The sequence below is a fragment of the Tauraco erythrolophus genome, chromosome 16, assembly GCF_009769465.1.
Source record: "Tauraco erythrolophus isolate bTauEry1 chromosome 16, bTauEry1.pri, whole genome shotgun sequence".
In the NCBI taxonomy this organism is placed as follows: Eukaryota; Metazoa; Chordata; class Aves; order Musophagiformes; family Musophagidae; genus Tauraco; species Tauraco erythrolophus.
The window spans coordinates 1,257,107-1,283,980 of NC_141480.1; the positions used below are offsets into that span (position 1 = coordinate 1,257,107).

A 26,874-nucleotide genomic window follows, 5' to 3' on the forward strand; every position below is an offset into this window, starting at 1 on the left:
GCTCCTTCCCTGGAGCTGCTGCATTCTCCTGGTACCTGGACAAAATCAGTGCCCACAGGGCAGCGAGACAGGGCTAAACTTGATTTAGCTCAGGCTGAGCTTCTCTTCCAGAGATTAGCCAAAGCCAAGGACATGTTAACTACGTTGAAACATGTCAACGGGTTCCTGAAATCGCATTTCATTAACCTCCATCCCCAATAAAACACCAAGGGAACAAGCAGCACATACACTTCTCTGTCTCCTCCTTTGTTCCTCCAATGTAGTGAGATGGATTTTTTGCCCAGCCATGGTTTCCAACTCACCACTGTCTGACATGCCAAAAGGAAAATACGAACGATCTCACCAGCTTTGAGCCATTTGGTGGCTCAAACGAGAAGCCACGCTTTCCCAAAACCGAGTCGGAAAAGTTCACAAAGAAGAGCGACTTCCCCAGAGTGGCAGGTCCTCTGATACGAAGCAATAAGCTCACAAACGCCCACCCGGGACTCAGAAGGCATAAGCCCTTTGTGATGAAAAAGATTATCCACGCAGAAGATAAGAGGCAAAAGCGAAGAAAAGCCGAGCACTGACCTCCACAAACAGTGACAGGCAGATGCAGGAGTCAGCACATGACACAAGAGAGAAATTAAGGTACCCATGGACCTAAACACCCCAACGGCCCGTCCAAATCACACTCTGGTTTTGCAGCCAGCAGCACGGGTTTCCAGTGGTGCTGTGACAAGGCCACCTCCACAGCATGGAGGTGGCCGAGCCCAGGGACTGACCCTGGCCACCTCCACAGCAGGGAGGTGGCCAAGCCCAGGGACTGACCCTGGCCACCTCCACAGCAGGAAGGTGGCCGAGCCCAGGGACTGACCCTGGCCACCTCCGCAGTATGTAGGTGGCCGAGTCCTGGGACTGACCCTGGCCACCTCCGCAGCAGGAAGGTGGCCAAATCCTGGGACTGACCCTGGCCACCTCTGCAGCAGGGAGGTGGCCGAGCCCAGGGACCGATCCTGCTGAGCCCCACCGGCTGGAGGGGCCGTGCCGGAGGCTGTGCGGAGCGCGGACCTGAGCTGCTGCAGTGTGGTCTAACACTACGTCTTACTATTGCCAAACATTTTCTGCCCAAGGCTGAAGTCCGAAAATAAGCTCCATAAGCCTAACAAATCAGTGTCAATTGTCCGCCTAATCTCCGAGCTAGCTGCCAGCCAGGATTGAATTAAAGCCCCTATCAGCCAAGAAAATGGAAGTGTTTCATCCAAAGAGGAAGGGAGATGAATGGCAGAATCTGAAACTCTTGCTTTATTTTATTTCCTCCTTTTTAAAAGGCTGATACTGTATTTTGCTTCATGTTTTTAAAAGCTTATGTGAAGGATTCTTTGCCGTGAGATTTAATTTGGCCTTACAGCTACAAGAGCACAACTGCCCGTCAGCTAAAGCCTGTTTCTCCTCCGTCACACAGAAGGCAGAAGAGCCACTTTGCAAACTGCCTGCAGAGCTGGGTGCGAGGGGACACACCGACCACGTTCTTGCCACGGACCACTGGCACTCCCCTGGCAGCACAGCCCCAGCCCCTGGCCCTGCCCCGGCTCCTGCCTGCATCTCCTCTCTGCTGGTGGCCCAGCTCCGATCAACGAGAGCGTTACCGTTAACAAACCAAACCAGCAACTTTTCTCCAAGACCCCCAAAACCACCCTCCTGGAAAGGAGGGGCTTACGGGAGAGCTGGACTGGGACTTTTTTTGCAATCCTCCCTTTGCTGAACGACAAGCTCTCCCATCACTGAACTGCTCAGCCAGTCTCAGGTCCCTCTTCCAGCTCAAGAACTGGCAACACATGGAAGTGAGTTTGAGTTTTCGCCACTGACCCAAGCCCTCGTGAGTCCTGATGGAGAGGACGTGAGGCAGAGCTGCCGGGCTCTCCTCCAGCAGCCACCACACCTCGCCAGGGAGCAGAGCAGCAGGTTTTGGTGATAACCCCATCTAGGGCACTTTGATAAGAGTTATCCACAGCAACCACAGAAAAAATGACAAAAGCACTCTGCATAACAAAATATGAGCAAAGTGCCAAAATTTATAATGAAGAACTGATAAGGAACAAGATGGTGTTATTTGCCGTGTTAACGACACCTGTTTCACAGTATCTGCTCAGTTCCTGGGCCAGTTGTGGACAAAAATGTAAATGTTTAACAACGAAATAATCACTATAGCTATTTAATCTGCTCTCTTGCATGATCCCCTCTGTTGAACACTGTAATTTTTGACTTACACCCAGCTTTCTATGATGAATTTTAGTGAAAATTTTAGAAAGGTATTTGATGTCGATGAACAGATTTCAAGTAATAGAAAATTCACTGTCCCACTTAACTTCTTTTTATGGTTAAATTGCTCTCAGTCTTAAAAAACGTGTGCTCTGTTTCCATTCTGAACGTGTCTACTCTCAATTTCCAGCTATTAGATCTTATTATGCCTCTGTTTCCCAGATGAGCGACTGCTGTGGCATGCCTCCGCTGCTCCCGTTGTGCCTGGGGCTCCTCTGTGCCGACTTTACCTCTTCCAACACAGATTTTGAGGCATGAGCACCAAAGTGATCACATACTTCAGGGCTCCCCGTCCCTCTCCCCCAAGACAGCCACCTGCAAAGGAGAGAGGCGCTTCCACCGAACCCGACGGGGAGGCTGTGATGTGTTTCTGCGTCTCGGCGGAGCTGTTTCTATGTCACAGCTCAGGACACGACGCCGACGTGGCGCTCAGCTGAGCCTGAGCTGCCGTCCAAGCCCTCACACTTCAGCCTTGGCCCATCTCCGGACCAGTAAGAAAGGAAACCTCCCATTATTCCTCAACTGACACGTGCAGCAGGGACAGCAAACAAACACTGAATAAAATGATAGCGGCTTCCCATAGACACTGGGGACTACAGATTGTCAGGAGGAAAACAGAAAACATTGCTTTGCGTGGGAATAAATGCATGCAGAAATAAATAAATGAACTCAGTTTCTCTTCTCGGCAAGGGGAGGGCGGCACGTGAAGGCTCCGGCAGCCGGGCGACTCTAGAGTCTAACAACCAACTGCTTAGTTAGCAGCAAATAAATCACTTAGGCTGAAATTTTTCAAAAGCAGCTTTTGATATTTGAGGCTCCGCTGAGAGTCGTGTGACACACTATTTCCAGCGCATGCTTTGGTGCCACCACTGCTTCCTTAAACCCACGGGCAGCGTCATGACATCCTCCGAAATGAGAGTGCCTGATAATTAACAGTAACTCAATCAGAGGCAGACAAGCCCACACGTTTTGAGAGCCAGCGAAGCGCGCAGCAGCCACCCCGGCCACCCTGCAGTTGTAAGTCCTGGGGAGATGGGTGACTCCAGCCTTCCCCAGCTCCTCGCTCCCTGCGCTCAGCCCCCTGCCCCAGCAAAGCCAGCTGAGCCCCGGGCACTTGCTCTGCTCACTGGGATACTCTCCTGCTTTTTTAGTAAACTGGACAGTTTCCTGTGCAACTGGCCAGTTCCAGGAGCAGCCTGAGGCAAGGGCTGGGAGCACACAGCCAGGAGGAACGGGAGAGCTGGGAATTGGGCTTATGCTGAAACGCGAAGCACCAGCCTGAGCAGACGCATTTCTGCTGCTCCATGAGCAGGGATGGGGCACTGGCTCTAAATGTCTGGAGCATCAATTAGTGACAGAAACGGAAAGACGATCTTCAGCATTTTTAAACTGCCGTGGTAGATGATCCTCAGAAAAACGCAGAACCTCCTGGCCGAGTTTTCCTGTCTGTAAAAGGCAAAGTGCCTGAGGGCATCCAAAAAGGGTGGCCTTTTGGAGACGCAGGAGGGCGTCCACCCTTGCCGCATGTCTCGTGCCCCGCACGCAGCAGCACAGCTCGGCAGCTGATGACGGCGGGGACGGGGTCAGGGAACACGAGAACAGGAACGCGCCGGGCCCGTCAGGTGGGGACGGGATGGCAACACTCTATACTGTGCTAACGCAGCCCCGCTTCAAGCCCCTGGTTAAGGGCTGGGATGCCAGACGATCTTCACACTCCCCATCAACGTGACGGCAGAGGAAACCAAAGCCCAATCCTGTTATGGGAATCGTCTCTTCCATTGACACCAGTAAAGCCACGTCTTGTGGCAGAGGAATTACAATCCATTAGTCACAATCAGGACAAAAACTTGGCCACGTGCAGCGGCTCGGCACACTTACGCTTCTCGTTGGGCTGCGCCGTGTGGAAGAGCGTCAGCGGTCTCTCGCTGCAGGAGGGCGGCTTTGAGTCCGTGCTCTTCTTGCGGGATAACAGCAGCTGCGAGTTCGACGGCGCAGTCTCTGGCACCGTGTTAAATATCTGTCAAAAACAATAAGCAAGTTGTTCTTTGGCATCACCCCTTTGAACAGAACAGCTGCCCACCTGCCTGCTCTGCACCGCTCCGCCACCGCTCCGCAGAGCGGCATCTAAGGAACACGTGCGTTCAACAAGGCAACGCTTTGGGTACAATTTCCTAAATTCCACATTCCTGCCCTATCTGCACTCCTCTATTCTTCACTCAAGACACATGTTGCAAGATGCAAAGAACCCTGATAACGTGGCACTTTGCACAGTGCCCCAGCAGGTGACGGTGAAGTGCCCCAGCCAGCACAGATTGCCACGTCCCCACGCACGCTGTCCTGCAGCACGGCCCTCGGTGCCCTCGCACCCGCTGATGCCAACCAGCTTGGGAAAAGTCTTCACAACTTCCAGCCACAGCTGTCAGAAAACTGAGTCATCGCATTTTTCTCAAGGGGATGGAATTTTAAAACTGCATGAACGTAAGGAGCAGCACTTTTGTTTGTTGTTGATATTTGGTTATTTATTGTTTCTTTTCTGGAACCCCAGGCTCAGACACCAGCAGCGTTGCCTCCAGACCAGCGCTCCCAAGGTCTGCCACCACTGGAGTACAATAAACACCATCCTTCAGTGTCTTTCCCAGCTCCACCCGACTGGCACTGCCAGGGGTTGCCAAGAGGAAAACCATGTTTCGGAGGCAGCTCGCTGCCCTCGCGGTGCCGGGGTGACGCGTCTGGAGCGTGCCGCCCTCACCATGCCGAGAGCCATCGAATGCCACCTGCCAGCCCGCGGCAGCGGCTGCCAGCAGCTAATCCGTTTGTTTCACGTAACAACAACAAAATCCTCACGCACACACACGTAAACCTACCACGCCGATTTCTACAAATGAATGCTAAAGAGCCAAGAGGCGTCAGCCAAAAATTTTAATGTCACATCTCTCCCCCAAAGCGCGGCAAAGGGCAGGACTCCCGGCCCTCGGAGAGGAGCTCACGACCCGTTCTCAATGGATCAAACACCTCGCGGCGAAGGACATCGCTCCCCAACCTTTCTACTGGTAGGGACCAGGTCCAGCTCCCGAGCGTGTGACGGGAGCAGCGACGCATCGCTGTGCGCAGCTCCTGCGCGCATCGCAGCCCCGGCCCCCACCAAGTGAGCAGCTGAATCTGGCTGTGCATAGCTGGGCACGCTGCGGAACAGATGGATGGACTGTGGAGTCCTGCTGCAGCCTTCCTGGAGAGCTCCGCTGAGCTCATTCACACGTTCCTCCCGGCCGTATGGATGAGCGGAGGGAGATGCAGCCCAAGCTGCGCTTTCTGCAGGCACCGACGCTCGTTTGTGCCTGTTCCCACCTCCAAAGCGGCTGCTTCCCAGGCTCCCCGTGGGAGTTTGGGGGCCAGCAGCTCCCCAGCTCTTTGCATGGTTGCTGCACCCCATTCCCCGTACCCCAATAGTCCCCTCCAGCACCCCAACAGCCCTCTCAGCACCCTGACAGCCCTCTCAACTCCCCAACAGCCCCCCCCAGCACCCTCAACAGCCCTCCCCAGCATCCAAACAGCCCCCTCAGCACCCCAACAGCCCTCCCCAGCACCCCAACAGCCCCCCCCAGCACAGGCGCCGGTACTGAGGCCAGCTCCCCGGTCCCGGTGCACAGGGCTGTGCGCAGCATGTTGCTCACCACACTACAACACTACAGAGCTGCACGTGCTTCGGGTGCCTGTCCCAGATCTGTGCCGTGAGCCCTGTGCTCTACGTGCTAAATACAGCTTCTCTGGGGCAGCACCCTCAGCACGGGGGTCGAAATCGGTGCCAGGGGCACCTTGCCCACCCGGGGCTCCGTTCCCGGTACCCAGCACGGCCACCACCTGCTTTTAACAAGCTCTTGCTTTCAAATTGCTTTTTAACAGTAAGTTCTACTTGGGAAAGGTAATGAAATATATAAATCAAACAAGATACAAGTATTCATTTATGAATGGCATTTTAGGCAATGATTTCCCACAGCACACTTGAAAATAAACTCCCTGGGTTTCGTTTCCTTTTTTTGGTGTTTAATAAGAGGAGATACACATGCTTTTAAATTATGAACTCCGTGCCCAAAGCCAGCCTCAGCTTATAAGGAGGTTGCATTTTTAATCATGGCTGGAACATCGTTATGAAACAATTTTACCAAAAAGCTCCATCATCTGATATCTTACAGACTTCAACTTCTCACAACCAACTTTGCATTTCAGTTAAAACGCCTAACGAGCCCAAGCACCCCCCCTGCACCCCCACTCCCTGTGCCCTCCAGCCGCACCGGCTCGGATGTGCTCGTGCCCCACTCGAGCCCTTGGCACTGACACAACTGCAACTGTACAGGCCCAGTAAATACTCTTCTGGCTACGTTATAAACTCCTTTTACTAAGCCACAACGTCCTCCACCCACGGCTCTGGCTGGGATGCCACGGTCACGATGGCACGTCGCGGTGACGATGGCACACCATGGTGATAACAGCACGACTCAGCCTCCTGATGAAGCAGAAACACCAGCGTTTCTCCAGGACAGTGTTCAGCCACGAACCTCCCTGGTGCCCCAGGCCCGTACGGCATCTCCAGCGAGATGCCCGCGGCGAGGGGGAGCAGGAGCGCTGCGGAGGTGGGCACAGGGCTGGTAAAAGCCGCTCGCTCTACCACCTCGGCACGGCACAAAGCACACAGGCTAAATTTAGCCACTCACGATGGAGAAAAGTCAATTAACAGCCACATTTAAAAAAGTAAAGTGCTGATTCTGAAGGAGGCAGGAGGCTGGAGACCTCCAGAACTGCGAGATAAATAGTTCATTGCAGACACAAGTTTGCCATTACTGTGTACCAGGAAACGGCACAGATGTCTTTGGCAGAGAAGGAAACGGGCACTGCTGGACCAAAACCCTCCTCCTCCATCTCCCTCCGCTCAGACACCGCTTGCACAAAACCCCCCCTCTTCTTCACAGGAAGGCTTCTCAGGTTTGCTTCATTTTTTCATTTCACAAGAAGAGCCGAGACGCGCTCCTCACCGCGCAGCCCCGCGTTCCAGCCCTCCCAGCCACGGAGCCCAATTAGCGGGAGGAGAGAGACAGTTTAAGGGCCGGCGTGGGAGCGAGGAGCCAGGGCTCCTCAATCACAGCCACCGCCGCGCCGCGCTCGCTCAGCCCCACGCAAGCGGCAATTTCGCCGCTCCGCGCCACCTTCCCCTCTGTCTGAAACGGCAGCACCGCGACTCGGACGGCCGTTAAAAGGCTTTTTTTAGTACTTCTCCCACCTCTGAAGGAAACACATCCAGGTGCTGCTACATCCTTTATCCCGCACCTCTTCCAGAGAGACCTGCCCATGGCCCCATCACCGCGGGAGGAGCAGGGGTGTCCCCCTGGAGCCGACGGATGCTCCGTGCAGGGAGAGGGATGAGGCACGTGCGCTTTTGAGGGGTTTCAGAGGAATTGCTCGCCGCCACCAGGCCACTCGCACTTGTACTGGGGGTGCTGGTGGGGTTGGGGCTGGTGCCCCCTCCATCAGAGCCCTCCTCCCCTCCCCGCACCCCAGCACGCACCGGAGGATCTCCTCGTGCTTGGCTCTAATTACCCCATTATGCTCATTTTACTACGCAGAAGCTGGAAGCAGAGGGGTCAGGTATCCTGCCCAGGTCAGAGGGACACGACGTAACAGCACGTCGGGGTCCACCCCTGGTCTCTTCTCCAGCCACCGGCTCGGTGTGGTCCCGTGCACAGAACTGCACCTGGACTCGTTCATGGAACTCGGAGAAGCAGCAGCTGCTGTGACGTTCAGAACGTCGCCAGTACAAAGTCTCACACGAGGACTGGCTAAACCCACTGCCAACAGCATGGCTGAACCTCTCAGCTAATTACAGAAAAGGATAAAACAAAGATGAGGTGCTGAGGGCCTTGACTTTGGTGTTAGTCCTCACCATTTACTGGGGCGAGTGTCTGGGTCTGTAATTCCCTGCACAAAGTAGTCTCCTGTTTGTCATCAGTACCGGCTGCATTAACATTTCACCTGGTCAATCCTTCGTCTGGAGGGAACATCATCAAGACAGTAAATCGATCTCTTAATTTTGTAACACTTCAGAACAATGGCCTTTTCCAGAGAGCTATAGAAATTTAAGCTTTGGAAAAGAACATAAATGGACATCTGCAATTGTCAGATGTAATAGTATTTCAATATTACTTTTGGCTAACATTTAATTTTTAAATCAGAAATATGCTGTTAAATGGCAATTACTTGAGTAACTGGCACACAACGCAGCATCCGTACGTTTTTTTGCACAGGATGCACTCTTGGTTTGCCTGTCATGGCAACATTCAGAGCCACAGGAGAAAAATCATTTTATCCATTTAATTATATATAATCAGAATGTATTTTATAACACATTACCTTAATGTATTGTATTCACAAACATACACAGAAAAGGCTGAGAATGGCTAATGGATAAATCTGGTTAAGTAGCAATTTGACATTTTCTTGGTTCCTGGGTAGCCCTGGGCAGCTGCTCCTGCCCAGCTTTTCAGGGCTCCCATTTGCTGCGCTGGAACATCTGGTAGGCAAACGGAGCCGCCGTCCCTCCTCCCCAAGGCCTGATCCTACACTCATCCCAACGCCATTCCACATTTCCAGAAGATCTGGTGTCAGTACCACCCATGGGAAATCACCCAAAGCGCAGCGGTTCCCAGTGGCAGCTCCGATCACACAGACAAGCGCAGGGGCTGTGATACTGTGATGCACAGAGACCTTCTCGAGGAGAAGGTGTCTGAGGAGCTTTAAAAACCATCTCAGAATTTATGGCTGTTATTGTGAGTACAACAAACAATCTGCATCTGAGACCTGGAAACCTGATAAATCTCCAGAAACGATTCAACTTTTTTGGATTACACGCAGGGTTTAATGATCTGTGTCGGACGCTCTGGCAACGAAGAGCAAACCATAATTTACCAGTTGTTCCAGGAACCTTCAGAAAGTCCCTGCTGTGCTGACTACGATTCCAAATGATTCCGAATGGCACATGGCTCCTGAGGCACATCGGCAAGACGGCGGGCACAGGGCACGCGTTAACTCGGAGCCTCTGCCGAAGGGAGCCCGGACTCATGTCAACCAGGGCAGACAGCGGGCGATGGGCACCGTGCCCTGAAGCGTCCTTCTCTGATACTTCTATAGCTTCGAGACAAATGTTTTTCCCCAGGGATAATCTCAGGTGGACGATGAGCCAAAGCTCAGGTGGGGTGACTGCAGGGAACGCTGACTAACCCCCCAAAACGCTCTCCACAGCCCCGGCAATCAGACGAGCCTACTGTGTAAACAAGCTGCCAGCAGTTACTCAGACCGAGAGATGTCATCACCAAGTTTGCTTTTTTTTTTTTGCCTTTTTTTTTTTTTTTTTTTTTTGGTTACACAATGACAACAGTAATTTTGACGGGAGAGAGGCATTCCACTTACCTGGGGGAAAGATAATGTAACGCCAGACAGCCGCTGATTGCCAGGACCCATTCAAATCAATTACATTTTCCCTGGGAATGTACTTCATCATAAACAGTGTCTGTGAGTCACCGGTGTAAAACAATATAAAGCACCAGCAGCACAAGCGCAGGCAGCGTGCGTACCGCTCATCACCTCCGGCAGCTCCCGCGGGGAACCTTCGACGAGCTCGAATCGATTCCAATTAAGAAACACACTGCAACGAAACCGTCCTGAAGCGGGAGCCGAACCGGCACCAACGCAGCGTTCAAGAGATTTTCCTGTCTCCCTCCTGCCCAGGATGTTTTCCCGAGAGCCCTGGAGAAACAGGGATGCGGGTTCCCGGGCGTTTCGCTCGCAGCACCCTGGTGCGAAGCGGCAGCCGTGGACGGCGCCGGCCCCGCGAGGGCAGCTCAGCACCCGGCGACATCAGCCCCCGCTGCCCCCCGGGCAGCAGGGACACCCCCCGCACAACTAACTGGCAGCGAACGGACGTAACCAACTTGCAGATTCACCCTTCTGCTGGTGCCATAAATTACTTCTAAGGAGGAGGAATCACGGAAGCGCTGGGACACGCTGGGGTGGGAGCTGTAATTGGGGCGGTGAGCGGAGGCGAGCGCTGCAGCCCACCCAGGGATGAGCCCTGGAGCCCACCCAGACACGATCGTTGCAGAAATCTGACAGGGGTTCCTGCAGCGGTGCCAGCGGGCGGAGGGCTCGGCTGGCACAGCAAGAGACTCGGTTCAGGCAGAAAAAAATCAATGCCTAAAGATGTGTTTCTCTAAGGGCCTGCGAGGGAAGGGCTCCATAAAGCATGGCGAGGGGAAGGGAGACAAAGCACGTTCGCAGCGACGCCGCGCTGCTCGTGGCGCTGGCGGCACAGCCGAGGAGCTCAGCAGCACCAGGGAGAGGCGGTGAACGCTCCCCTGTACCCACACAGAGGGATGGACGGACGGACAGGGGTGACCATCGAAGGCCGACAGGAGGTTTCGTGCCGGTTCCTCCACGCAGGACCAGGGCTGGGGGGGACGGGCTGTGCTCACACCACAGGTCCATCACTGCTGCTCGCACCTCCCTCGGCACAGTAGCTCATAATTAAGCCATCGTTGCCATCACATTCCGTGCAGAGGAGAAGAAAACAGCTCCTCCATCCTAAATAAACACCTTTGTGTGCCTGTTGAAGCAACCTCTCCAAGAACATACAAGGACACCATCTCCCCGTCCCTGCTGGCTGCGCGTTTGATGCCCCTTTGCAGCCCCGCGCAGACGTGCCACGGCTGTGCCACCCGCACGGCGTGTACCAGAGGCTCAGCCTGGCGCTGTAACCTGCAGGAAACCCCTTCGAGATGTCTCCGAGCAAAGCCCCGCGCCGGTGCCACCCTGCCGTGGCAGCCCTCAGCCTGCAGCTTCTTCTTTCTCTGCAGCCTGAATGCACAAATTAGTTATTTCTTTCCAATCAAAACCAGACGAACAAAAGATTGTAAACAGGGAACTGTTTGAATTTAGAAGAAAATGGCTTTTTTTTTTTTTAGCGCTGCTGTTTGCACGCAGCCACCCCACGCGGGCGGCCGGGGGGGATGGCAGTGCCCGGCCCCGCCGACGGGCGAGAACATCGCCACGGCTGACACACACAAATGCATCATAATTCAGGAAATCAGCATTGTGGATAAAGCCAGTACTTGAACAAACAGATTTAGGGAGAAAAGCAGGCAGCCAGCCTAGGCCTTCATCTCGCACGAGTTTCTTTCCGTGCTCCTCTCTCTCGAAACTAAGGACAAATTCCTGTTAAACAATGGGAAGGGGAAAGAAAGGGGGATTTCTGCAATGGAGACACGGCCGTGCCGACTCACACTGAGATGACCATAAAAAAGGCTGGTTACCAGCAGGGCTGGTTACACAACCATGGCCTGAGAACCATCAGTTTTGGAGCCTCCAGGCCATGCCCGGAGCCGTGCCCATTGCTGGTGGGAGCACCCGGGAGGTGCCCTCCCTGGCACAACCCCACCGTCTGCGGCAGCGCTGCCTCCGGCAGTGGCACCAGCCACGGGGAGTGAGGCGGGGTCTGGGATAGGGGGCTGCAGTTTGGAGAGAGAGACAAATTCGTTTTCATAAATTAATGGCACTGAAAGAAGCAAGTGAAGCCGTTACCTTCTCATGGTTTTCTATTAAAATTTCAACCACGATGTTCTGAAATTTGATGTCCATAATGGCAGCGACTGTTTCCTCTTGAGGTCGAAGCAGTGTTGGCCCAAATACCACACCCAGATTAGCAACAGTCATCAGGTTCTGCTTGTGATTATTTGCAACTCTGGGAAACAAAAAAAAAAAAAAGTAAAAAAAAAGTAGGTGATGGAACTAATCCGCATGGAAACCCCCTCCCTGCCTCATGGCTGGCACAAAGCTTACACTGCTGTTTACATTTTTTACACTCCTGGTGAGCTCCTTGAAGGCTCAGCCATGTGGAAAAGTACAAATTTAACTATTGTGTTACTACAGACCTTTCAGCCTCAGTGGATCGACTAATCCCACAAAACCCCGACGCTACGCTGGCCACTGCGTCTCATGTTGCAAACCACTCCCAGGAAAACATCTTGAATCATTAATGCTCAAATCCCTTCTAAAAACAACTTGTTGGACCTCTGACACACGCTGCTCTCCAACTGAATGAGTGACCTAATATGTTCCAAAATCCAACCCCTTCTCACCCGTTTAAGCTTTTGCCTGCACCAGACAGAGGTCAGCCCCAACCAAACCAGGCTGGAAGGAGAAGATCAGGCGTTACCCCCGGACCCACGTGCACACACACGTGTCCTTCTCCGCCCCACCAAGGCATCTGCTCGACACAGACACCCGCTCTCCCAGGGATTGACACTCCAGCCTTCCTCCCTGTCATCTCCATCTATTTTTACATCCACAAGTATTGCAGCCCAGTGGGAGCAGATCTGTTCAGCAAAGGGAAACAGCTCACGCTGAGGACCTGGGACTCCGGTTAACATCCGTTTGGGACGTTACTCCGGAGTAGCTCCGGTCTGGCCCCTGGATGCCGTGGTGCAAAGCAGGGGCACGTCCTCTGCTCCGGCTCAGCCGCGGAGAGCCCCGCTGCCACGCACCGAGGGCACGCCGCAAGGTGGGACGCAGCCCCGGGGTCCCCAGGCTGTGTCCGGCTGCAAGTGCCGGGGGACCCGGCTGCTCCGTGGCAAACGCCTGGTTGAGGCACGAGCCGGCCCCGCCGGGCACCGCGGACTGCGGCTGAGTCACGCGCTGGAGCCACACGACGACACGTGGCGCGACAACGCGCGCAGGTGACGCAGGAGGCGTCACGGTGGAAGCCCCACAGCCTCGTCTCTGCGCTCCTGTGGTTTCTCCTGACCTCTTCAACCAGGAAACTCGATGACTTCAGGCGGTGCAAGCACGCAATTGTAGCTCAAGGGGTTTTTTAAGTGTCTCTTCCCTTCACTTTTCTCTCCTGCTGTCCCTGGAGACACGCAGTAGGCCAGCACAAAGTGAGGCTGAGACTCAGATCTTGCTGGATTGTCCCAGAAAGTTATTGCCATGAGCTTCTAGTACTGTCTCCGGGCCAAGACACCACAGTGCTCACTTCTGTGCACACTTAGCTTTGTTCAGCACAGCGCAAGGTAGGGCTGGCTTAAAAGAAACGATGCTTTCCATCCTTTTCCATCCAAATCTCACTTGATGCAGCAAAGAACTCTTCATTCCTCACCCCTTTTCCATCCAAATCTCACTTGATGCAGCAAAGAACTCTTCATTCCTCACCCCTGTACGTGGCTCCTCAGGCAGCAGAAGGGAGCTCATGGCCAAGGGACTGGCTCAGCTCCCCACAGCCGCAATTTCGGCCGTACCAGTGAGTCTCACCCCCAGTGCACGTCACGTCCTTGGAGAACACGTCACCTCCACCAAGTCCGGGCTTGGGCCACAACTTCAAAGGTGCAGAGGCCCTGGGAAAAGCCCTTTGGGAGCTCTGCGGGACCTCCCTCTTACCCACAACTTGCCCCACTCTCACGAAGCTCACAATATTTTATCCCGAGTGTCCGAGAAAGCTCCCGTGCCAGTAAAGCGCCAGGCTGTGGGAGATGGGCTGCCCCAGAGAAAGGCTCTGGTCACAGAGACGACAACCTGAGGGGGTCTGGGGGGGCAGGAGCCCACCCTGCTCTGCCCATCGCCTCCACCCAGCCTGTCCCAACGGGCAGGACAAGTCCAATAGGAAACAAATTCTTACTTAGGAAAAAGCTTGCTTACTTACAGGAGAAAAAAAACCTACTTATATAGGGATTCAATAGGGATTTGAGCCTTTTCCCCCACTCCAACTCACCTCCTCATCAAGACATTTACAAACACCAACGACACTTTTACGTTGCAACAACATCTCTATTTCAGACACACGTTCACACACTCCTATTTGGATTTCGAAAAAAGCAGCCATAATTCAAATAGTTTTGAAAAGCACTAATAAAATAATAATTTTAATGATCTTCTGTGGTTAGTAAAACAATGCTCATTTACAAAAAAAACAACTGAATTGATCTAAGTCTTACAAAATTAGGTCCCTCCATTTCTCATTACCGTTACCATGTAATACATCACTCTAATAAATTGCACTGTCATTGACTCATTACGGCTGGGCAGCTGTGCGTGGTCCTGTTAATTATTTCAGACGAAGCTATTAATGGTTTCCCGAGCAGGACACGGTCCTGCAGCCCCAGCCCTGCCCTTTGCCCGAGGAGTGCCCACGTGCCCAGACGCGGGCACTGGCCCTCACCTCCGTCCCGCAGTCGCCATCAAACTCCTCTTTACCGTGGCTGCTCCGAGCCCGTAACGCGTGGAAGCCGTCGCGCGAGGCCGGCTCCCTTCCGGAACAACGCCGGCTGGCACATAACCTCTGGTCCGTCCCGCGGGTACTTTTCCAGCAGCAGCCTTCCCACCGCTCGGGTACCCAAGCTCTGCTACAAAACATGATTCACCCTTCGCATCCTTCAAATTCCACATCCATTATCCACATGATAATTCACTATAAATTATACCTCTTCATCGCCCTTTGTACTAGAAAATAACGCCGCAGTTTCTAAAGATGGGGTGTTCTCATCCCAAAGTGTGCTTAATGTCAGTGCTTTGCGGCCGGCACTGTTAGTGCCATTCCTGAGCTGCCCTTTAGAAGGTTTCCAAGTATTTGCTGTATTTTCCTTTTAACCTGATGTTTCTTCCTGGCCCCGGTGTGCTTTGAAGGCAATTGCACTGATATTAATTTAGACGAGTCCTTTGTCCTTTCTCTCTCCATCCACACTTGGCAGATGCCACTTCCCCCACAAGCAGGAGGTGGGAATCATCAACTAACGGGGAAACGTGCAGAGCAGCATCTTAACTCCTGCTTGGTGCTTCCAACGTGCCGGGCTATCGCTGACTTTTGGACCCCGGGCTGTTCCTCCTCCTCACAGCACCCGAGGGTTCCCACGTGTCTCCAGGATCAGCGGGAGATGAGCCCGGCAGCGTGGGACGGACCACGGAGACCCTCGATGGAGGAAGCACCGCACGCAGCAGCGCATCGCCAATGAGCAGCCCTACAAAGGGACACTGCTCTGTGAAGACCTGACCCACTTGGTGCAAACCCAAGAGGTGTCCTGGCTGCTGCAAGGACCCAGCCAAAGAGGCTGGATGGAGACTGGGCTCTGCCACCCTGCGGACACACCCCGGGCTGGGAGCCGAGGGCTCCCATGGGATCACCGACCCTGCAGCCGAACGGGCCGGTCGTGCTACCTGGGGGTGTCTGTGGATGCCCGTCGCTCTACGTTCACTTTCAGAAAAAACAAGGAGAACGGGAGCGGAGTAAATCCATGTTGTGTGTTAAATTAGATTATGCCTGGGTTGCTTGGATACTGTATAATCACTGGCATGACCAAACATAATTTAATACAGAGTAATTGGTAGTCAAGCTTCAGTGCAGGGAAAGCACACAGGAGCAGTAAATATTGCTTTGTTGCACACCACCATTAGAGCTTCTATTTAACGTGAAAAGCCAATCACACAGAGGGTTAGCAACCCCAAAATTATTTAGGCTGCTACGGGTAGTTTGTTACAAATTAAACACTCGCATTCGATTCTGGGCATGAATGAAAGATAAAGAGCCCAGAGAACGCAGACAGCACGCGGGGCGACAGCAGCACCCACGGACCCACCACCCATTCGGTGCGAGGGAGCTGGTACGGGGCAGAGCCGCACCAACCTGTGCCAGCAGGCTCCGACCAGAGCAGCAGCCGTGTGCCCACCGCGGCCTCGCCGGGCAAACCTTCCCTGGGGGAGCACAGCTCCTGGCCCGGGGGAGGCTCAGCAGGGCTGCGGGGCTTTTCCCTCAGGGGTTTCGTTCAAGCGAAACCCTGCAGCCAGTGCCCCTGCCCGCTGGCTCCCCCCATTGCCATCCATTTCATTTGGATCGGACGGAGAGCAGGCGGCTGCTGGAGCACACAATTGGTGGTATTTATCGGATAAAATCTAATGAGTTCTGGGAAATGTTCCTGGGCGCATTCAAGTCATCCCTGCACGTTATTGAGTTTAATTGGGCTGCAGTCGATGAGCGTGTAGGTGGAGAGATGGACGAGGAGCCGGGCGAGGGCCAGGCTGGCCATGCCAGTGGCTCCCGCTGCTCGGCTTCGCCCCTCTCCGAGGGGCCGGAGGAGCTGTGCCCCAGGAAAGGGCAGCCCTGCAGCTCCCAGGGGTTGCTCGCTCCTCGCTCAGCCCCACGCCGGTGCCCACGTGTCTTGGGAACGCCGGCCCACAGCTGGGAGCACGGCGGGCGTTTATTGCAACGCAGCGCTCGTGCAGCCCGTCTGTGCGTGGCCACCTCGCTGTGCTTGGGAGGAAGCCAGCAGTGTCAGCATCCCGGCCGCTCCTGGGACCCAGAAACGGAGAAGCCCAATACCAAGTTTTGTCAAAAGCAAACTTGGGTCAGGAAACAAACAGCTCAACTTTTAAAATAAGACTAATCACAATAATCACGAAAAGACTTCAAGTTACCAAAAGGAGATTTTTTAAAAATCAAAGCTTCTCTCCTGCGATATCAGAAACAGAGGAGACTGAAACAGAAATTCTTCACCAAATGCCCTTGTACACACAAACGCCACCCATCGCCCACAGTGAGAGAACCACAAAGGCTGTGGCACGTTCAAAGAAATTACACCTGCAGAACTAACCACTGGTGTCCCAGGTAGCCAAATCGGTCAGTTGTGCGTTTGGATAACGGTTCCTACGAAGCACATGTGCACAGGAGGAGGTGACAGGGAGCCGGAGCCGCAGCGGGCACTGGCACACAGCCGTGCCACCGGGAGCAGCAGCGGGGAGCCGGGGAGCACCACCAGCTCAGTTCAGTTACACACGGCGTAACCGTAATTCATCCCGTCGGGTTTATTAAGGCTCTGGATATGCCCATGCTCTTCGAGGCTGCTCTTGGACGCGGGGAGCTCTGCCAGGGCCAGAAGAGCCTGGAGGGCAGGAGGACGGGCTCGCTGGGCTCACTCCGCTGCCACGCCGTCACCGCGTGCGCTCGGCACGCAGGAACAGGGACGGGGCACGGGCGGAACAGCCCCACGCGCAGCCCCAGCTCCCGCAGGCTGCGGGGACGCGCAGCATCACAGCTTCCATAGCACGGCCGCTCGAGCGCGGAGAGCCAAGTGCTGAGGAATGCAGACGGAGGCCAGCGGATCCAAAAGCAGGACGGATCACCAGGGAAACACAGAACCTCCCAGCGAAGACGAGGAGAAACTTTCTGAACGCAGTCGACAAAACCTTTGGGTGCAACGCCGAGAATTAAAGGGGTTTGCAGCAACGGCTGCCTGGCTCGTGGCTCTCCCGGCTCAGCTGGGCTAAAACGTGCGCCTGCACCATTTCTGGGCGGTTTGACTTGCTCCAACAAGACTCTCTTTTTCTCCGGGGTGAATCTGGCCACAGCTGGATGCTTGGGTTCACTCCCAGGGAAAAAAAAAAAACAAACCCACAAGCGCTCATATCGCAGTGAACAGATGCAGAGGCCAAACGCGAAGCGCAGTATTGGTAAGACTAACCAGTGTGAATACCGTACGTGCTGCGACTCGCACGGAAAGCACACGTGGTGCTGCAACGCTCCCCCGATCCAGGCTTCCCAGCCCGAGTCGCCCGGGTTCCCAAAGGCGCCCGCTCTGCCCGCGGGCGGGCTGAGCCTGATGGGAGAGCGCAGGGGGCCGTGTGGGCAGGGACATCCCGAACCTGCTCCCCAACCCTCAGCCCGAGGCTGCGGCTGGGGTGAGCGGCACAGGGCTGCCGCATTCCCCAACCCTGGCACGGCGTTGGCAGCACCATGAGTTTCCACTGATGCCCCGGTGAAAGCCATGGGCACAGACACGGGTTGCTGTTGAAATATCACTGCGGTTTGCCCCTGCAGAAATACAGCCAAAGGGGTTTCACCCTCAAACGGCTCCCAGGGATGGAGCAGGAATGGGGGCTGCCAGGGCTGCAAATGCCGGCTTCTGTGCCGCTGCCACCCGGCCACGGCGATGCCCTGTTCACGCCGCGCACCGCAGAGGACCCTCCACCCTTCCCCACGGGCCAGACCCCAACGCCACGCCGCGAACATCACACACACAGCACACGACCGAGAGGCGACACCAGCTGAACGCAACTCCCGTATCCCACACCCTGACCCCCCGGCCCCGCGCCTCTTCCCCTCGCTTTGGCTGCACGTGTGCCAGCACGGCGTTCAGCTACAGCTTCAGTCTGCTGCGCTCCATCACGCCTCTCCTCTTTCCAATAATAACAGTTATTTGCCCCGTTAGTGGCAGCGTGGTGGCTTGTGCTGCAGTGAGGGCTGGCCACAGCCCCACAAGAGCACCACCACCAGCCCCAGTGCCCCCAGCAAAGCCCCAGCTGTGCAGGCGGGTTTTCCTCCGAAACCAGAAATCGCTGATGCTCTCACACTGCAATGAGAAAACCTACACAGCCAGCAGGGCAATAAAAGCCTGAAAGAGCAAGTGAATGTTAACGAGAAATCTTCTGAAAGACCTGCTGTGATGGAGAGCAACACGCCAAAGCCCACCTGATGGGTGGCAACAGCCACAGTGTTCACAGGGCTTCCAAAAACCCTCCCAGCAAGACCCAGCACTGGGTTTAGCAAGTGCAGCTCCCACCGCTCTCCAGCCCAGTGTACACCTGGGTGCTCATCCAAGTGCCTCGGCCGCAGGCAAGAGTGACAAAGCAGGTTTTTTGACTTTTTTTCTTCCACCTTAGAGGTATTTTGGAGTGCGCTCGCTTCACAAATGCAAGGTTAGTGTCCTGCCCTCCAAAACACTGAATTCCTAAACAAATTGTTTAAATGGAAAGAAAGGGAACGCAGAAATAAACAGCCTTATAGAATAAATTAAAGTCCTGGTTAACAACGGCAGGTAAAATGCCTGTCCCGTCCTTGCCAGTGGAACAAGGCTTTGCCCAGCCCCAGCCACGTTCAGACCCTCTGCCCCCCACCCCTCCAGGGGCATCTTCACCCACAAAAGTTTTTAGAAATACGTCCTTCTAAGTTTGAACATAGTTAGAAAAAGTCTGGACTTCGACTAGACGTGCAATTTAGTCACTTGCTAATGGAAAGAGGATCATCTCAAGATGGGCCAGGGATCGCTCTCAGCATCCCGTGGAAAACTGCAGCTCGAAGACATCTCGGTGTTGCTGCCTTTCATTTTCCTTTCTTCTGCTGAAAAGAGATTTGACTAAAATCTATACAATTGAATTTGGTTTAGTACCGGGTCTGTTCAGCATAAAGAGCAATCTAGAGAAGCTCTCATTTGCAACTCTGGGATTGCCCAGAGAGGTGGTGGATGCTCCATCCCTGGAGACGTTCAACGCCAGGTTGAACGAGGCCCTGAGCAACCTGATCTAGTTGGAGATATCCCTGTTCCTTGCGGGGGGGTTGGACTAGATGACCTTTGAAGGTCCCTTCCAGCCCTAACCATTCTATGATTCTATGATTCTATGATTCATTAAAATGTCTAAGTCCCACTCTGTCTGCGGGGATGGAGGAGACTCCACCAGGGAGAGATGGCAGCTATTTATTGGAAATCTTTTGCTCACTCTAGAGTCAATCTGCTTCTGTACATAGTTTCATTTGCACTGTGATAAACAATTAAAAAGAATCCCAATAATTACCTGCTACCAACAACCTCCATCCAACAACGCAAAGTGCAAACACGAGCCCACAAGAATTCGCGCTTGAGTAACGCGAAGCGCCTGGAGCTTGTCCCGGCGATCCCGGCCGGCAGGAGCTCGCAGAGATGCCCAACAACCACCGAAACCGTGCAGCGAACCCAGCACACGCCGCGTTACGCGCTCCTGAACGATCGGTCTTGCCAGGCCGGTGATGTAAGCTTCAGTCTAATTTAAGACATCCGTTATCATATCTAGAGAGATGACTCTTACGCGTGGTGAAGACAGGGGAGTTGTGAAGAACCTGATAAGAGAGATGCTGCAGCCTCTGCAGTGCAGACCTCTCTAGCTGAAAGCTGGGGAGCTTTCTGGAAAGATGAGGACCTTTTGGAGCAGCACGGAAGAAGAAGCTACCAGGAACCCAAACAGCTCCTCAATCGACAATCCAGGCTAAGGAGGTGAAAAGTTCATTTGCAGAAGCAGAACAAAACCTTTTGCTAATTTACGCATCACAGGAAGCCAAGCCCAAAAAACACAGCTTGGTTTTTTTTTTTGTTTTTTTTTGTTGTTGTTTTTTTGTTGTTGTTTTAAATTCTGCAGAATCCAGAGCCGCCGGAGGCTGAGCCGGAGCCCGCGGCCTCTGTCTGTCCACAGAGCTACAGGTGGTCCCAGTTAAATGCTGTGATTAAATTAGCCGAGCAAGACGGGCGCGCAAAGATTTCAGACTAATCTGCAGAGCAATCTCTCATCTACCACCCGTCCCCACCATTAAACATACCCAGAATTTGCCCAGAGCCCGATGCGATGGAGGAGGGAGACTCGGAGGACATCCTGGAGCCCAGAGCAAGGATGGGTCCCCGGCACAGCGCTGCCGAAGCCGCTACCTTCCCCTTCGCCTGCCCTCCCAGACCCCCGCAGCACCGCTGCTGCCCTGGTCGGCTTTTCCCATGCCAGAACAGCACGACAAACAGACAGCTGGTTACCCTTGCTCATCCTGTCAAAGCATTACAACAAAAGGGGTTTTTATTGATCTGAGCGTGCTTGGCTCCAGTCGGGAAGAAGATGATTTAAAATAGTTGCTTAGAACTGTATTCTCAAAACCAAAGCAGGTTTGTTTTGGTTTGTTGTGATCAGCCTAAACTTTCCCCCTCCCTCACCCTGTGCTGGTTCACACCTTTGCCGTGTCTGCACAGGGTACGTACAGGCAACGCGCGCACACCACAGGACCCACACGGATACACAACTCCGGGGCACAGACCCGGAGGCACCATCGGTCACTGGCCACCGTGGTGGGGATGAAGCTCCAGGGAGCCACAGCCAGGAAGGGCTCATGCCCCATGGCAGCTCCTCTCTGCCTCTCCCTTAAACCACCCACGCTGGCTGTCCCCAAGGCTGTGGATGCCCGGGCACAGCGGCTCTGGAGAAGCCAGGTGGCACTGGTTCCAGTTCCAGACCAGCAGCAACGCTGGCAGGGCTGCAGCCCCACAGCAGTGCCCGTCCTGGCTCCCCAGTGCCAGGACTCGATGCTCCAAACCAGACATAAAGCAGGGAAATAAAACAAGAGAAAAAGGGGGGAAAAAAAAAAAAAAGAGGGGAAAAAAAAAAGCATGGCAAGAGCCAGACCCAGGACAGACGAGTCCCAGGCAGGATTCTCCCAGCTCTGGCGAGGCACAGCATGCCTACAGGGCGTCACCTTCCGTGTGTCGTGCCCTCTGCCACCCACGGGAGCGCCCAGACCCTTTGGGTCACTTGAACCACTGGGGCTTCACCCGGGACCCAGCGGTGCCGTGACCCAAAGGGATCAGAAATAGGCACCAGGCAAAAAAATGGCATTTCCAAAGCACGGCGGGAGGGTGGCTGCCTGGCCCGGCCATGCCAGGCCATAGAGCTCGCTCCGTTTTCTTTTGGCAGCCAAATCAGGCGAGGAGCACATGAGAGAAGCGCATCTCAGCGGCTAGTGGAAATTTCCAGAACGTCCTGGACAAGAATGACTTACTGGAAGTAATACATAAATCAAGCAAATGAATAGTTACCAGACAGCAGCATAAACAGCTGCCACGGGGATGAAATCAGACCTGCCGTGCCAAGAGGCGTCAGCCTCCTCGCCGCTGCACCTTCGGGGAAAGCGGGAAAACAACCCAGGGAAAAGCACTTTTCTGGGGAAGCAGCCGCCCCCGGGGCCCGCGCAGGTGCCTCGGTGGGTTTCCTGAAGCCACCGGGCACAGAGAACACCGCGGCGAGCACCGTGCCACGGCCGGGGACGCCGGCTCCCGCCGGGCTCCGCACGGGCAGCACGGCACGGGGCTGCCAAGGACAGGACTGCGCCGTGGGAAGGAAAACAAGTGCCGGGTTGTATTTTTAGGCAGAAGACATGGAGGATTTTTTTTCTTCTTCTCCTTTGCCAACACGCCCCGGTTGAGCGGAGCCCTCCGGAACGCGCTTCGCCCCCCGGCCACCCCTGCGCCATCCGACCGAGGGGCCATAACAGAGGGGGGGTTTTGGTGGATCTCTAGGCTGCAGCCCTGCAGAGCCCATGGAAACCATCCGTGCTGATAAGTGGAAAACAATTTGTGCTAGAGATAGCAATCACCATCGCGTTGGTTAAAACACGTAAACCAGAAAACACCTCCGCAGCAAAACCAAGGGGAACGAGTCACTGCTGGCCAGGCCGCAGCTGCGCGCGATTACAGATAATTAATTCTGCTAAATACACGTACACACATCTCTCCTGCAGCCTCCTTCATTGTTTTGACCTTTTGCCAGGAGGGGAGAGGATGCGCGGGGCACGGGTGGCCCCGCTCCTCCTCCATCCGGGGGACGCACGGAGCAGCAGGAGCGGTGCACGGAGCGGTGCTCGGAAGGGTGCAGAGCCATGGCAGGGGGTGGGGAGCCCAACTGAAGGGTGCACAAGCACAGCACCATCTGTATCGGAGAACCTGGACCTCACCGCTGCAAGAACAAAGCAAGGCTCAGATGTCAAATTATGCCCATGCAAAAAAACCCCACAATTCTTAAATTCTTGAAAGATAATCCGAGCAAAATCCTCCTGCTTCGCACCTCCAAAGCATCTATTACTTAATGAGAAAGCACATTAAAAGAGAAGAAAAAGACAGGGATGGTATTGCAGCTCCGCTAACAAAAATGGCAATTTTCTGCAACCAGCTCCGCTCCCGGCAGCACGGCCGCGTGCCCCCGCCTCGCTTTGAACCGCTTTAACGTTTTTAGCAGGGGAAAAAAAAAAAAAATCGGTTTAATCAGAGCTGGCACATTCTGTTGATAAAAAAGCATTTGAAACCCCAGTGCAGCCGTTCCTGGCGATAGGTGCTGGGCAGAGAGGAGATATCTGCAGCAAAACAAGGCAGCAGTGTGGGTTGCTAGGTGACGTGCCGCGGGACAGCCCGCTGCACCCGACGGACGGCAGAAAAATGCCATTTTCCTCCTTTCCCAGCTAGAAACAGCAGGGAAAAACTCCCAGAATAAAGAAAGTCCTGAAGACGGTGTGAGGAGTCCCGCGCCATGCGGACCCCGACGGGACGGGGAAGGCTGGGCACAAACTGCTAAAAAACGGGGCTGGAAAAGGCGTTTGGGAGAGCGGGAGCGCGGGCGAGGGGCAGAGTCTGCCACGCTCGGGTACCGCGCCCGCCACGTCCCCTGGCATCGGTTCGTCACGTAGCTCGGTAAAAAGGGTGTTTCTTAATTTTGAAGGGGGGGTGAGGAGCATTCTCACAGCCACCTCTGCCAACACCGAAAGCTCCCAGGATTTACAGTGACCAAGCGACAGCCACTCCGGTAACTAAACAGCCGCAGGAAACGGGAGATGGGTTTCAGCTCTTTGAAAGACACGGGCTGTTCCCGCCCAAGACACGAGAAACCGGGTGATTTGTAAGATCAGGCAGAGCCTCACTGACCAGCTGCTGCGTCCTCAGCCGTGGGATTCCTGGGACGGTCCGACTGCGGGTGTTCTGCTTTCCTGCAGAGATCCCCTTGGAAAAGTAGGCAAAGAGGTCCTCTCTTTCAGGGACAGCTGGGTTTATCACAGGAATCCTGACAGTGCAAACATGTCCCAGGAAGGGAAATTAAAGGTTTCACCCACTCATGGCCAAAGACTAACACCATAATAGCGAGTTTCACTGGCACTGGGGTCTGTAGAGCAGAGGAGGAAATTTGCAGTGTTACGTTCCCGACGAGGGAGCACGGACAGGGATCGCTCATGCTCTGTATTCCATGGTGAGCCATTGCCTGGACACCTGAGCACGGGACAGGAGGGAGTGCAAACAGGCTTAGAGATATGGCAAGAGGCAGAAATCAACTTCATTTTCTGTTTATACACCCACCTCCTCCACCCTGCCTGCGCCCATCCCCAGGATATGTCCCCCCCTCTCCAGCTCCCCTCTCCCCGCCTGCACAGGGGACGTGCCCCGGGAGCAGCAGCGCGTTCCCGTGCCCAGGCAGGGCCCGCTGGGGCACAAGCCCCTCTCGCCGAATTGCAGGGGGGCACCAGCCCCCACGGGAAATCCACGCCGTGTCCCTGCTGCGCAGAGGGAGGGCACTGCTCAGCCCCCTCTTATCCCGGCTGATACTTAATTTGTGACAGTAGTTGCCACGTTGCATGTGCCCAGCTGTGTCAGCAGGGGTTTATTACTGCCACTAACCGCAGCCCCACGCCACACCAGGTGCCCGCGTCCCTCTGCAGTGAGCAACGGCGAACGCACAAACCAGCAACCCGGAGATGTCGGACAAGGTGGGACGGACTCTCTTTCTCTATTTGACCGGTACAGATTGACTCCTGGGTTTGTGTAAGAGATCTCCGCAGTAACACTGTGAGAAATATTTTTTTTAGCTCATCTGATAAAAACCCAAACCTTGATTATTCATATATTACTTAAAATAAATAAAAAAACCCAGAACCAGCTGAGGGAATCCCCTCTGAGAAGCGCAGCCCAGATCGGCAGGGTCAGGAAGGGCCCTCCGGTTGTGCCCGCAGTCGCTGCGGCCACGCTGCTCTCAGCTCCCCTCGCCAGTACCGGGGCAGCACCCAAACCCCGCCGGTCCCCACCCCACCCCAGAGCATCCTCCTTCCCCACGCAGGTCACCCGGAGCAGCCAGGCTCCCGTCCCTTCTGCCACGCTCTCCCTCCTTCCAACCACCTTCTGCAGATGTGAAGCTTTATCTCCACCACGACATCTTTAATCCGGCTTTAATCCAGCTTTATGGAACCGCTGCCTCAGCCGGTTCGTTCCGAAGAGCCGCAGTGACCAGCCCCAGCCCGGGCTGCCCTCTCGGGGCTCCTGGAGCAGCGTGAAACCCATCGTGGCACCTGCCTCCCCTCGCTGCCTCTCCCTCTCAAACACCACCAGGTTTGCCTTTAAATGAAAAGCACTGAAGTGGTTCTGAGATTCCTCGTACATTTTTGGCCGACGGGAATCCCTGGAACTGCCGGCCCTTGGCTTGAGCCTGTAAGTGCAGAAGGTTTTGAAACCAAGATCTGAACCAGCTCTTTGGTTTTTAACAGCCTTGTCGGGGAGTCCGTGGAACAGACACAAACCGTGTCACAAGAAAGCATCTGGAGTCATTTTTAAGCCTATTTCAATCCCATTTGTTGTTTTTCCTGTTAAACAGACAACTTCAGGTCCTCCCAGACCTTCTTCTAAACAGTTCTGCCCATTAACTCGTTCCCCAGGTTTCCGAGTCCTGCCTGATCCCTCCTGCTCGCGCAGCGCCGGCGCCAACGCCAAGGGCAGGTACGGCCCCGCAGCCTTGAGGCTGGCACGAACACCTGATGCTGCTCTCACTTTTTAAACACTAATCAAAGGTTTCCATGGTAACCAGCAGGAGCAGGAAGGAGATGGGAAATTACAGGTCAGCTCTATCACCGAAAGCAAAAAAATATATTCAGTTCCTTTGCCCTCGAAAAGTTTCAAGGTGACCTAGAAGTATTGATTAATCAGGCTGAATAAAGGCAGAAAATATGTCCCAGAGCAGTTTTCTATTGTAGCAAAGAAATAGCTCTTAGTCCTTTAATACTGGGCTTGATCTGAAACCCAGTGAGCAGCTCAGCTCCTGCCTCTGCACAGCCCAACCCCATCACCCTGCCACTAACACCAACGCTGTATTCCCATCCGTGCGTGGGCTCCTCCTGTTGCCACAGGGCTGGGGCACGGCTGCCCAGGCAGGGACCCCAGGGACAGCAGGAACCCCAGGGATGGCAGGGATGGGGGTCAGCAGGAGAGCCCCGCTCCCTCCCGCACCACTCCAACCGTCAGCCCTCGTTTCACTCACACACAGGTTTCCAGTTACTCGCCAACCAGATATGTCTCAACAAGGAAACTTTCCTACCACTCTGAACTTTCAGGAGAAGTGGAAAAAGGAGAGAAAAACACATCAGTCATAAACATACTTTGCCAAGTGGTTCATGAGCAAGTGCAGCATCTGCCTGTTTTTCTCCGGGAGCCGATGAACGAGGCTGTGGATTTCTGACACTCTCGACTCCTGATTCTCCAGTTCTGCATTGGAAATAAAAAATTATTATCTCCACATCAGGGGGGTTATTATGGAAAAAGGCACACAGGCCCGAACGTTAACACCAACAGACATCCTGGGGACCTGAGGCTCCTGCTCCCTACTCCACCTTACACCCAGGCACGCGGTGGATACCCTCCCTGGCACTTTCCGTTTCTACCAACTCCAACCAGTTGTTTCCAAAAGGAAGAAGCTCACAGGCTGAAACAGTGAGCTGAGAGCAGCCACCAGCCACGTGAAAAGCCAGTTGTGACCAGGGAAGGTTGTAGCATCTGGTCCTCAACACGCCGCTTGGGTCCGCCAGCGCTGGCAGACGTGCCCTGACAGCCTACGCGGGAGCCAGCCAAGGAGGCCACCTCTGATGTGGCCACGGGCCACACGAGCCCCCTGGTCCCACCCGCGTGCGCACAG

The 26,874-nt window shown here is 54.5% G+C and overlaps 1 protein-coding gene across 5 annotated transcripts in view; it reads right to left on the reverse strand.

The window, feature by feature from the left end:
* ARHGAP26 (Rho GTPase activating protein 26) overlaps positions 1-26,874 on the reverse strand; it is a 141,568-nt gene that overhangs the window by 34,909 nt on the left and 79,785 nt on the right. For all 5 annotated transcript variants that reach the window (XM_086621834.1, XM_086621833.1, XM_086621832.1 and 2 more), the window contains 3 exons: positions 26,342-26,447; positions 11,923-12,082; positions 4,180-4,318 (listed from right to left, as the gene is read on the reverse strand). In XM_086621834.1, coding sequence (XP_086477960.1) covers positions 4,180-4,318; positions 11,923-12,082; positions 26,342-26,447 — 405 coding nt within the window. The remainder of the gene's footprint in view (positions 1-4,179; positions 4,319-11,922; positions 12,083-26,341; positions 26,448-26,874) is intronic.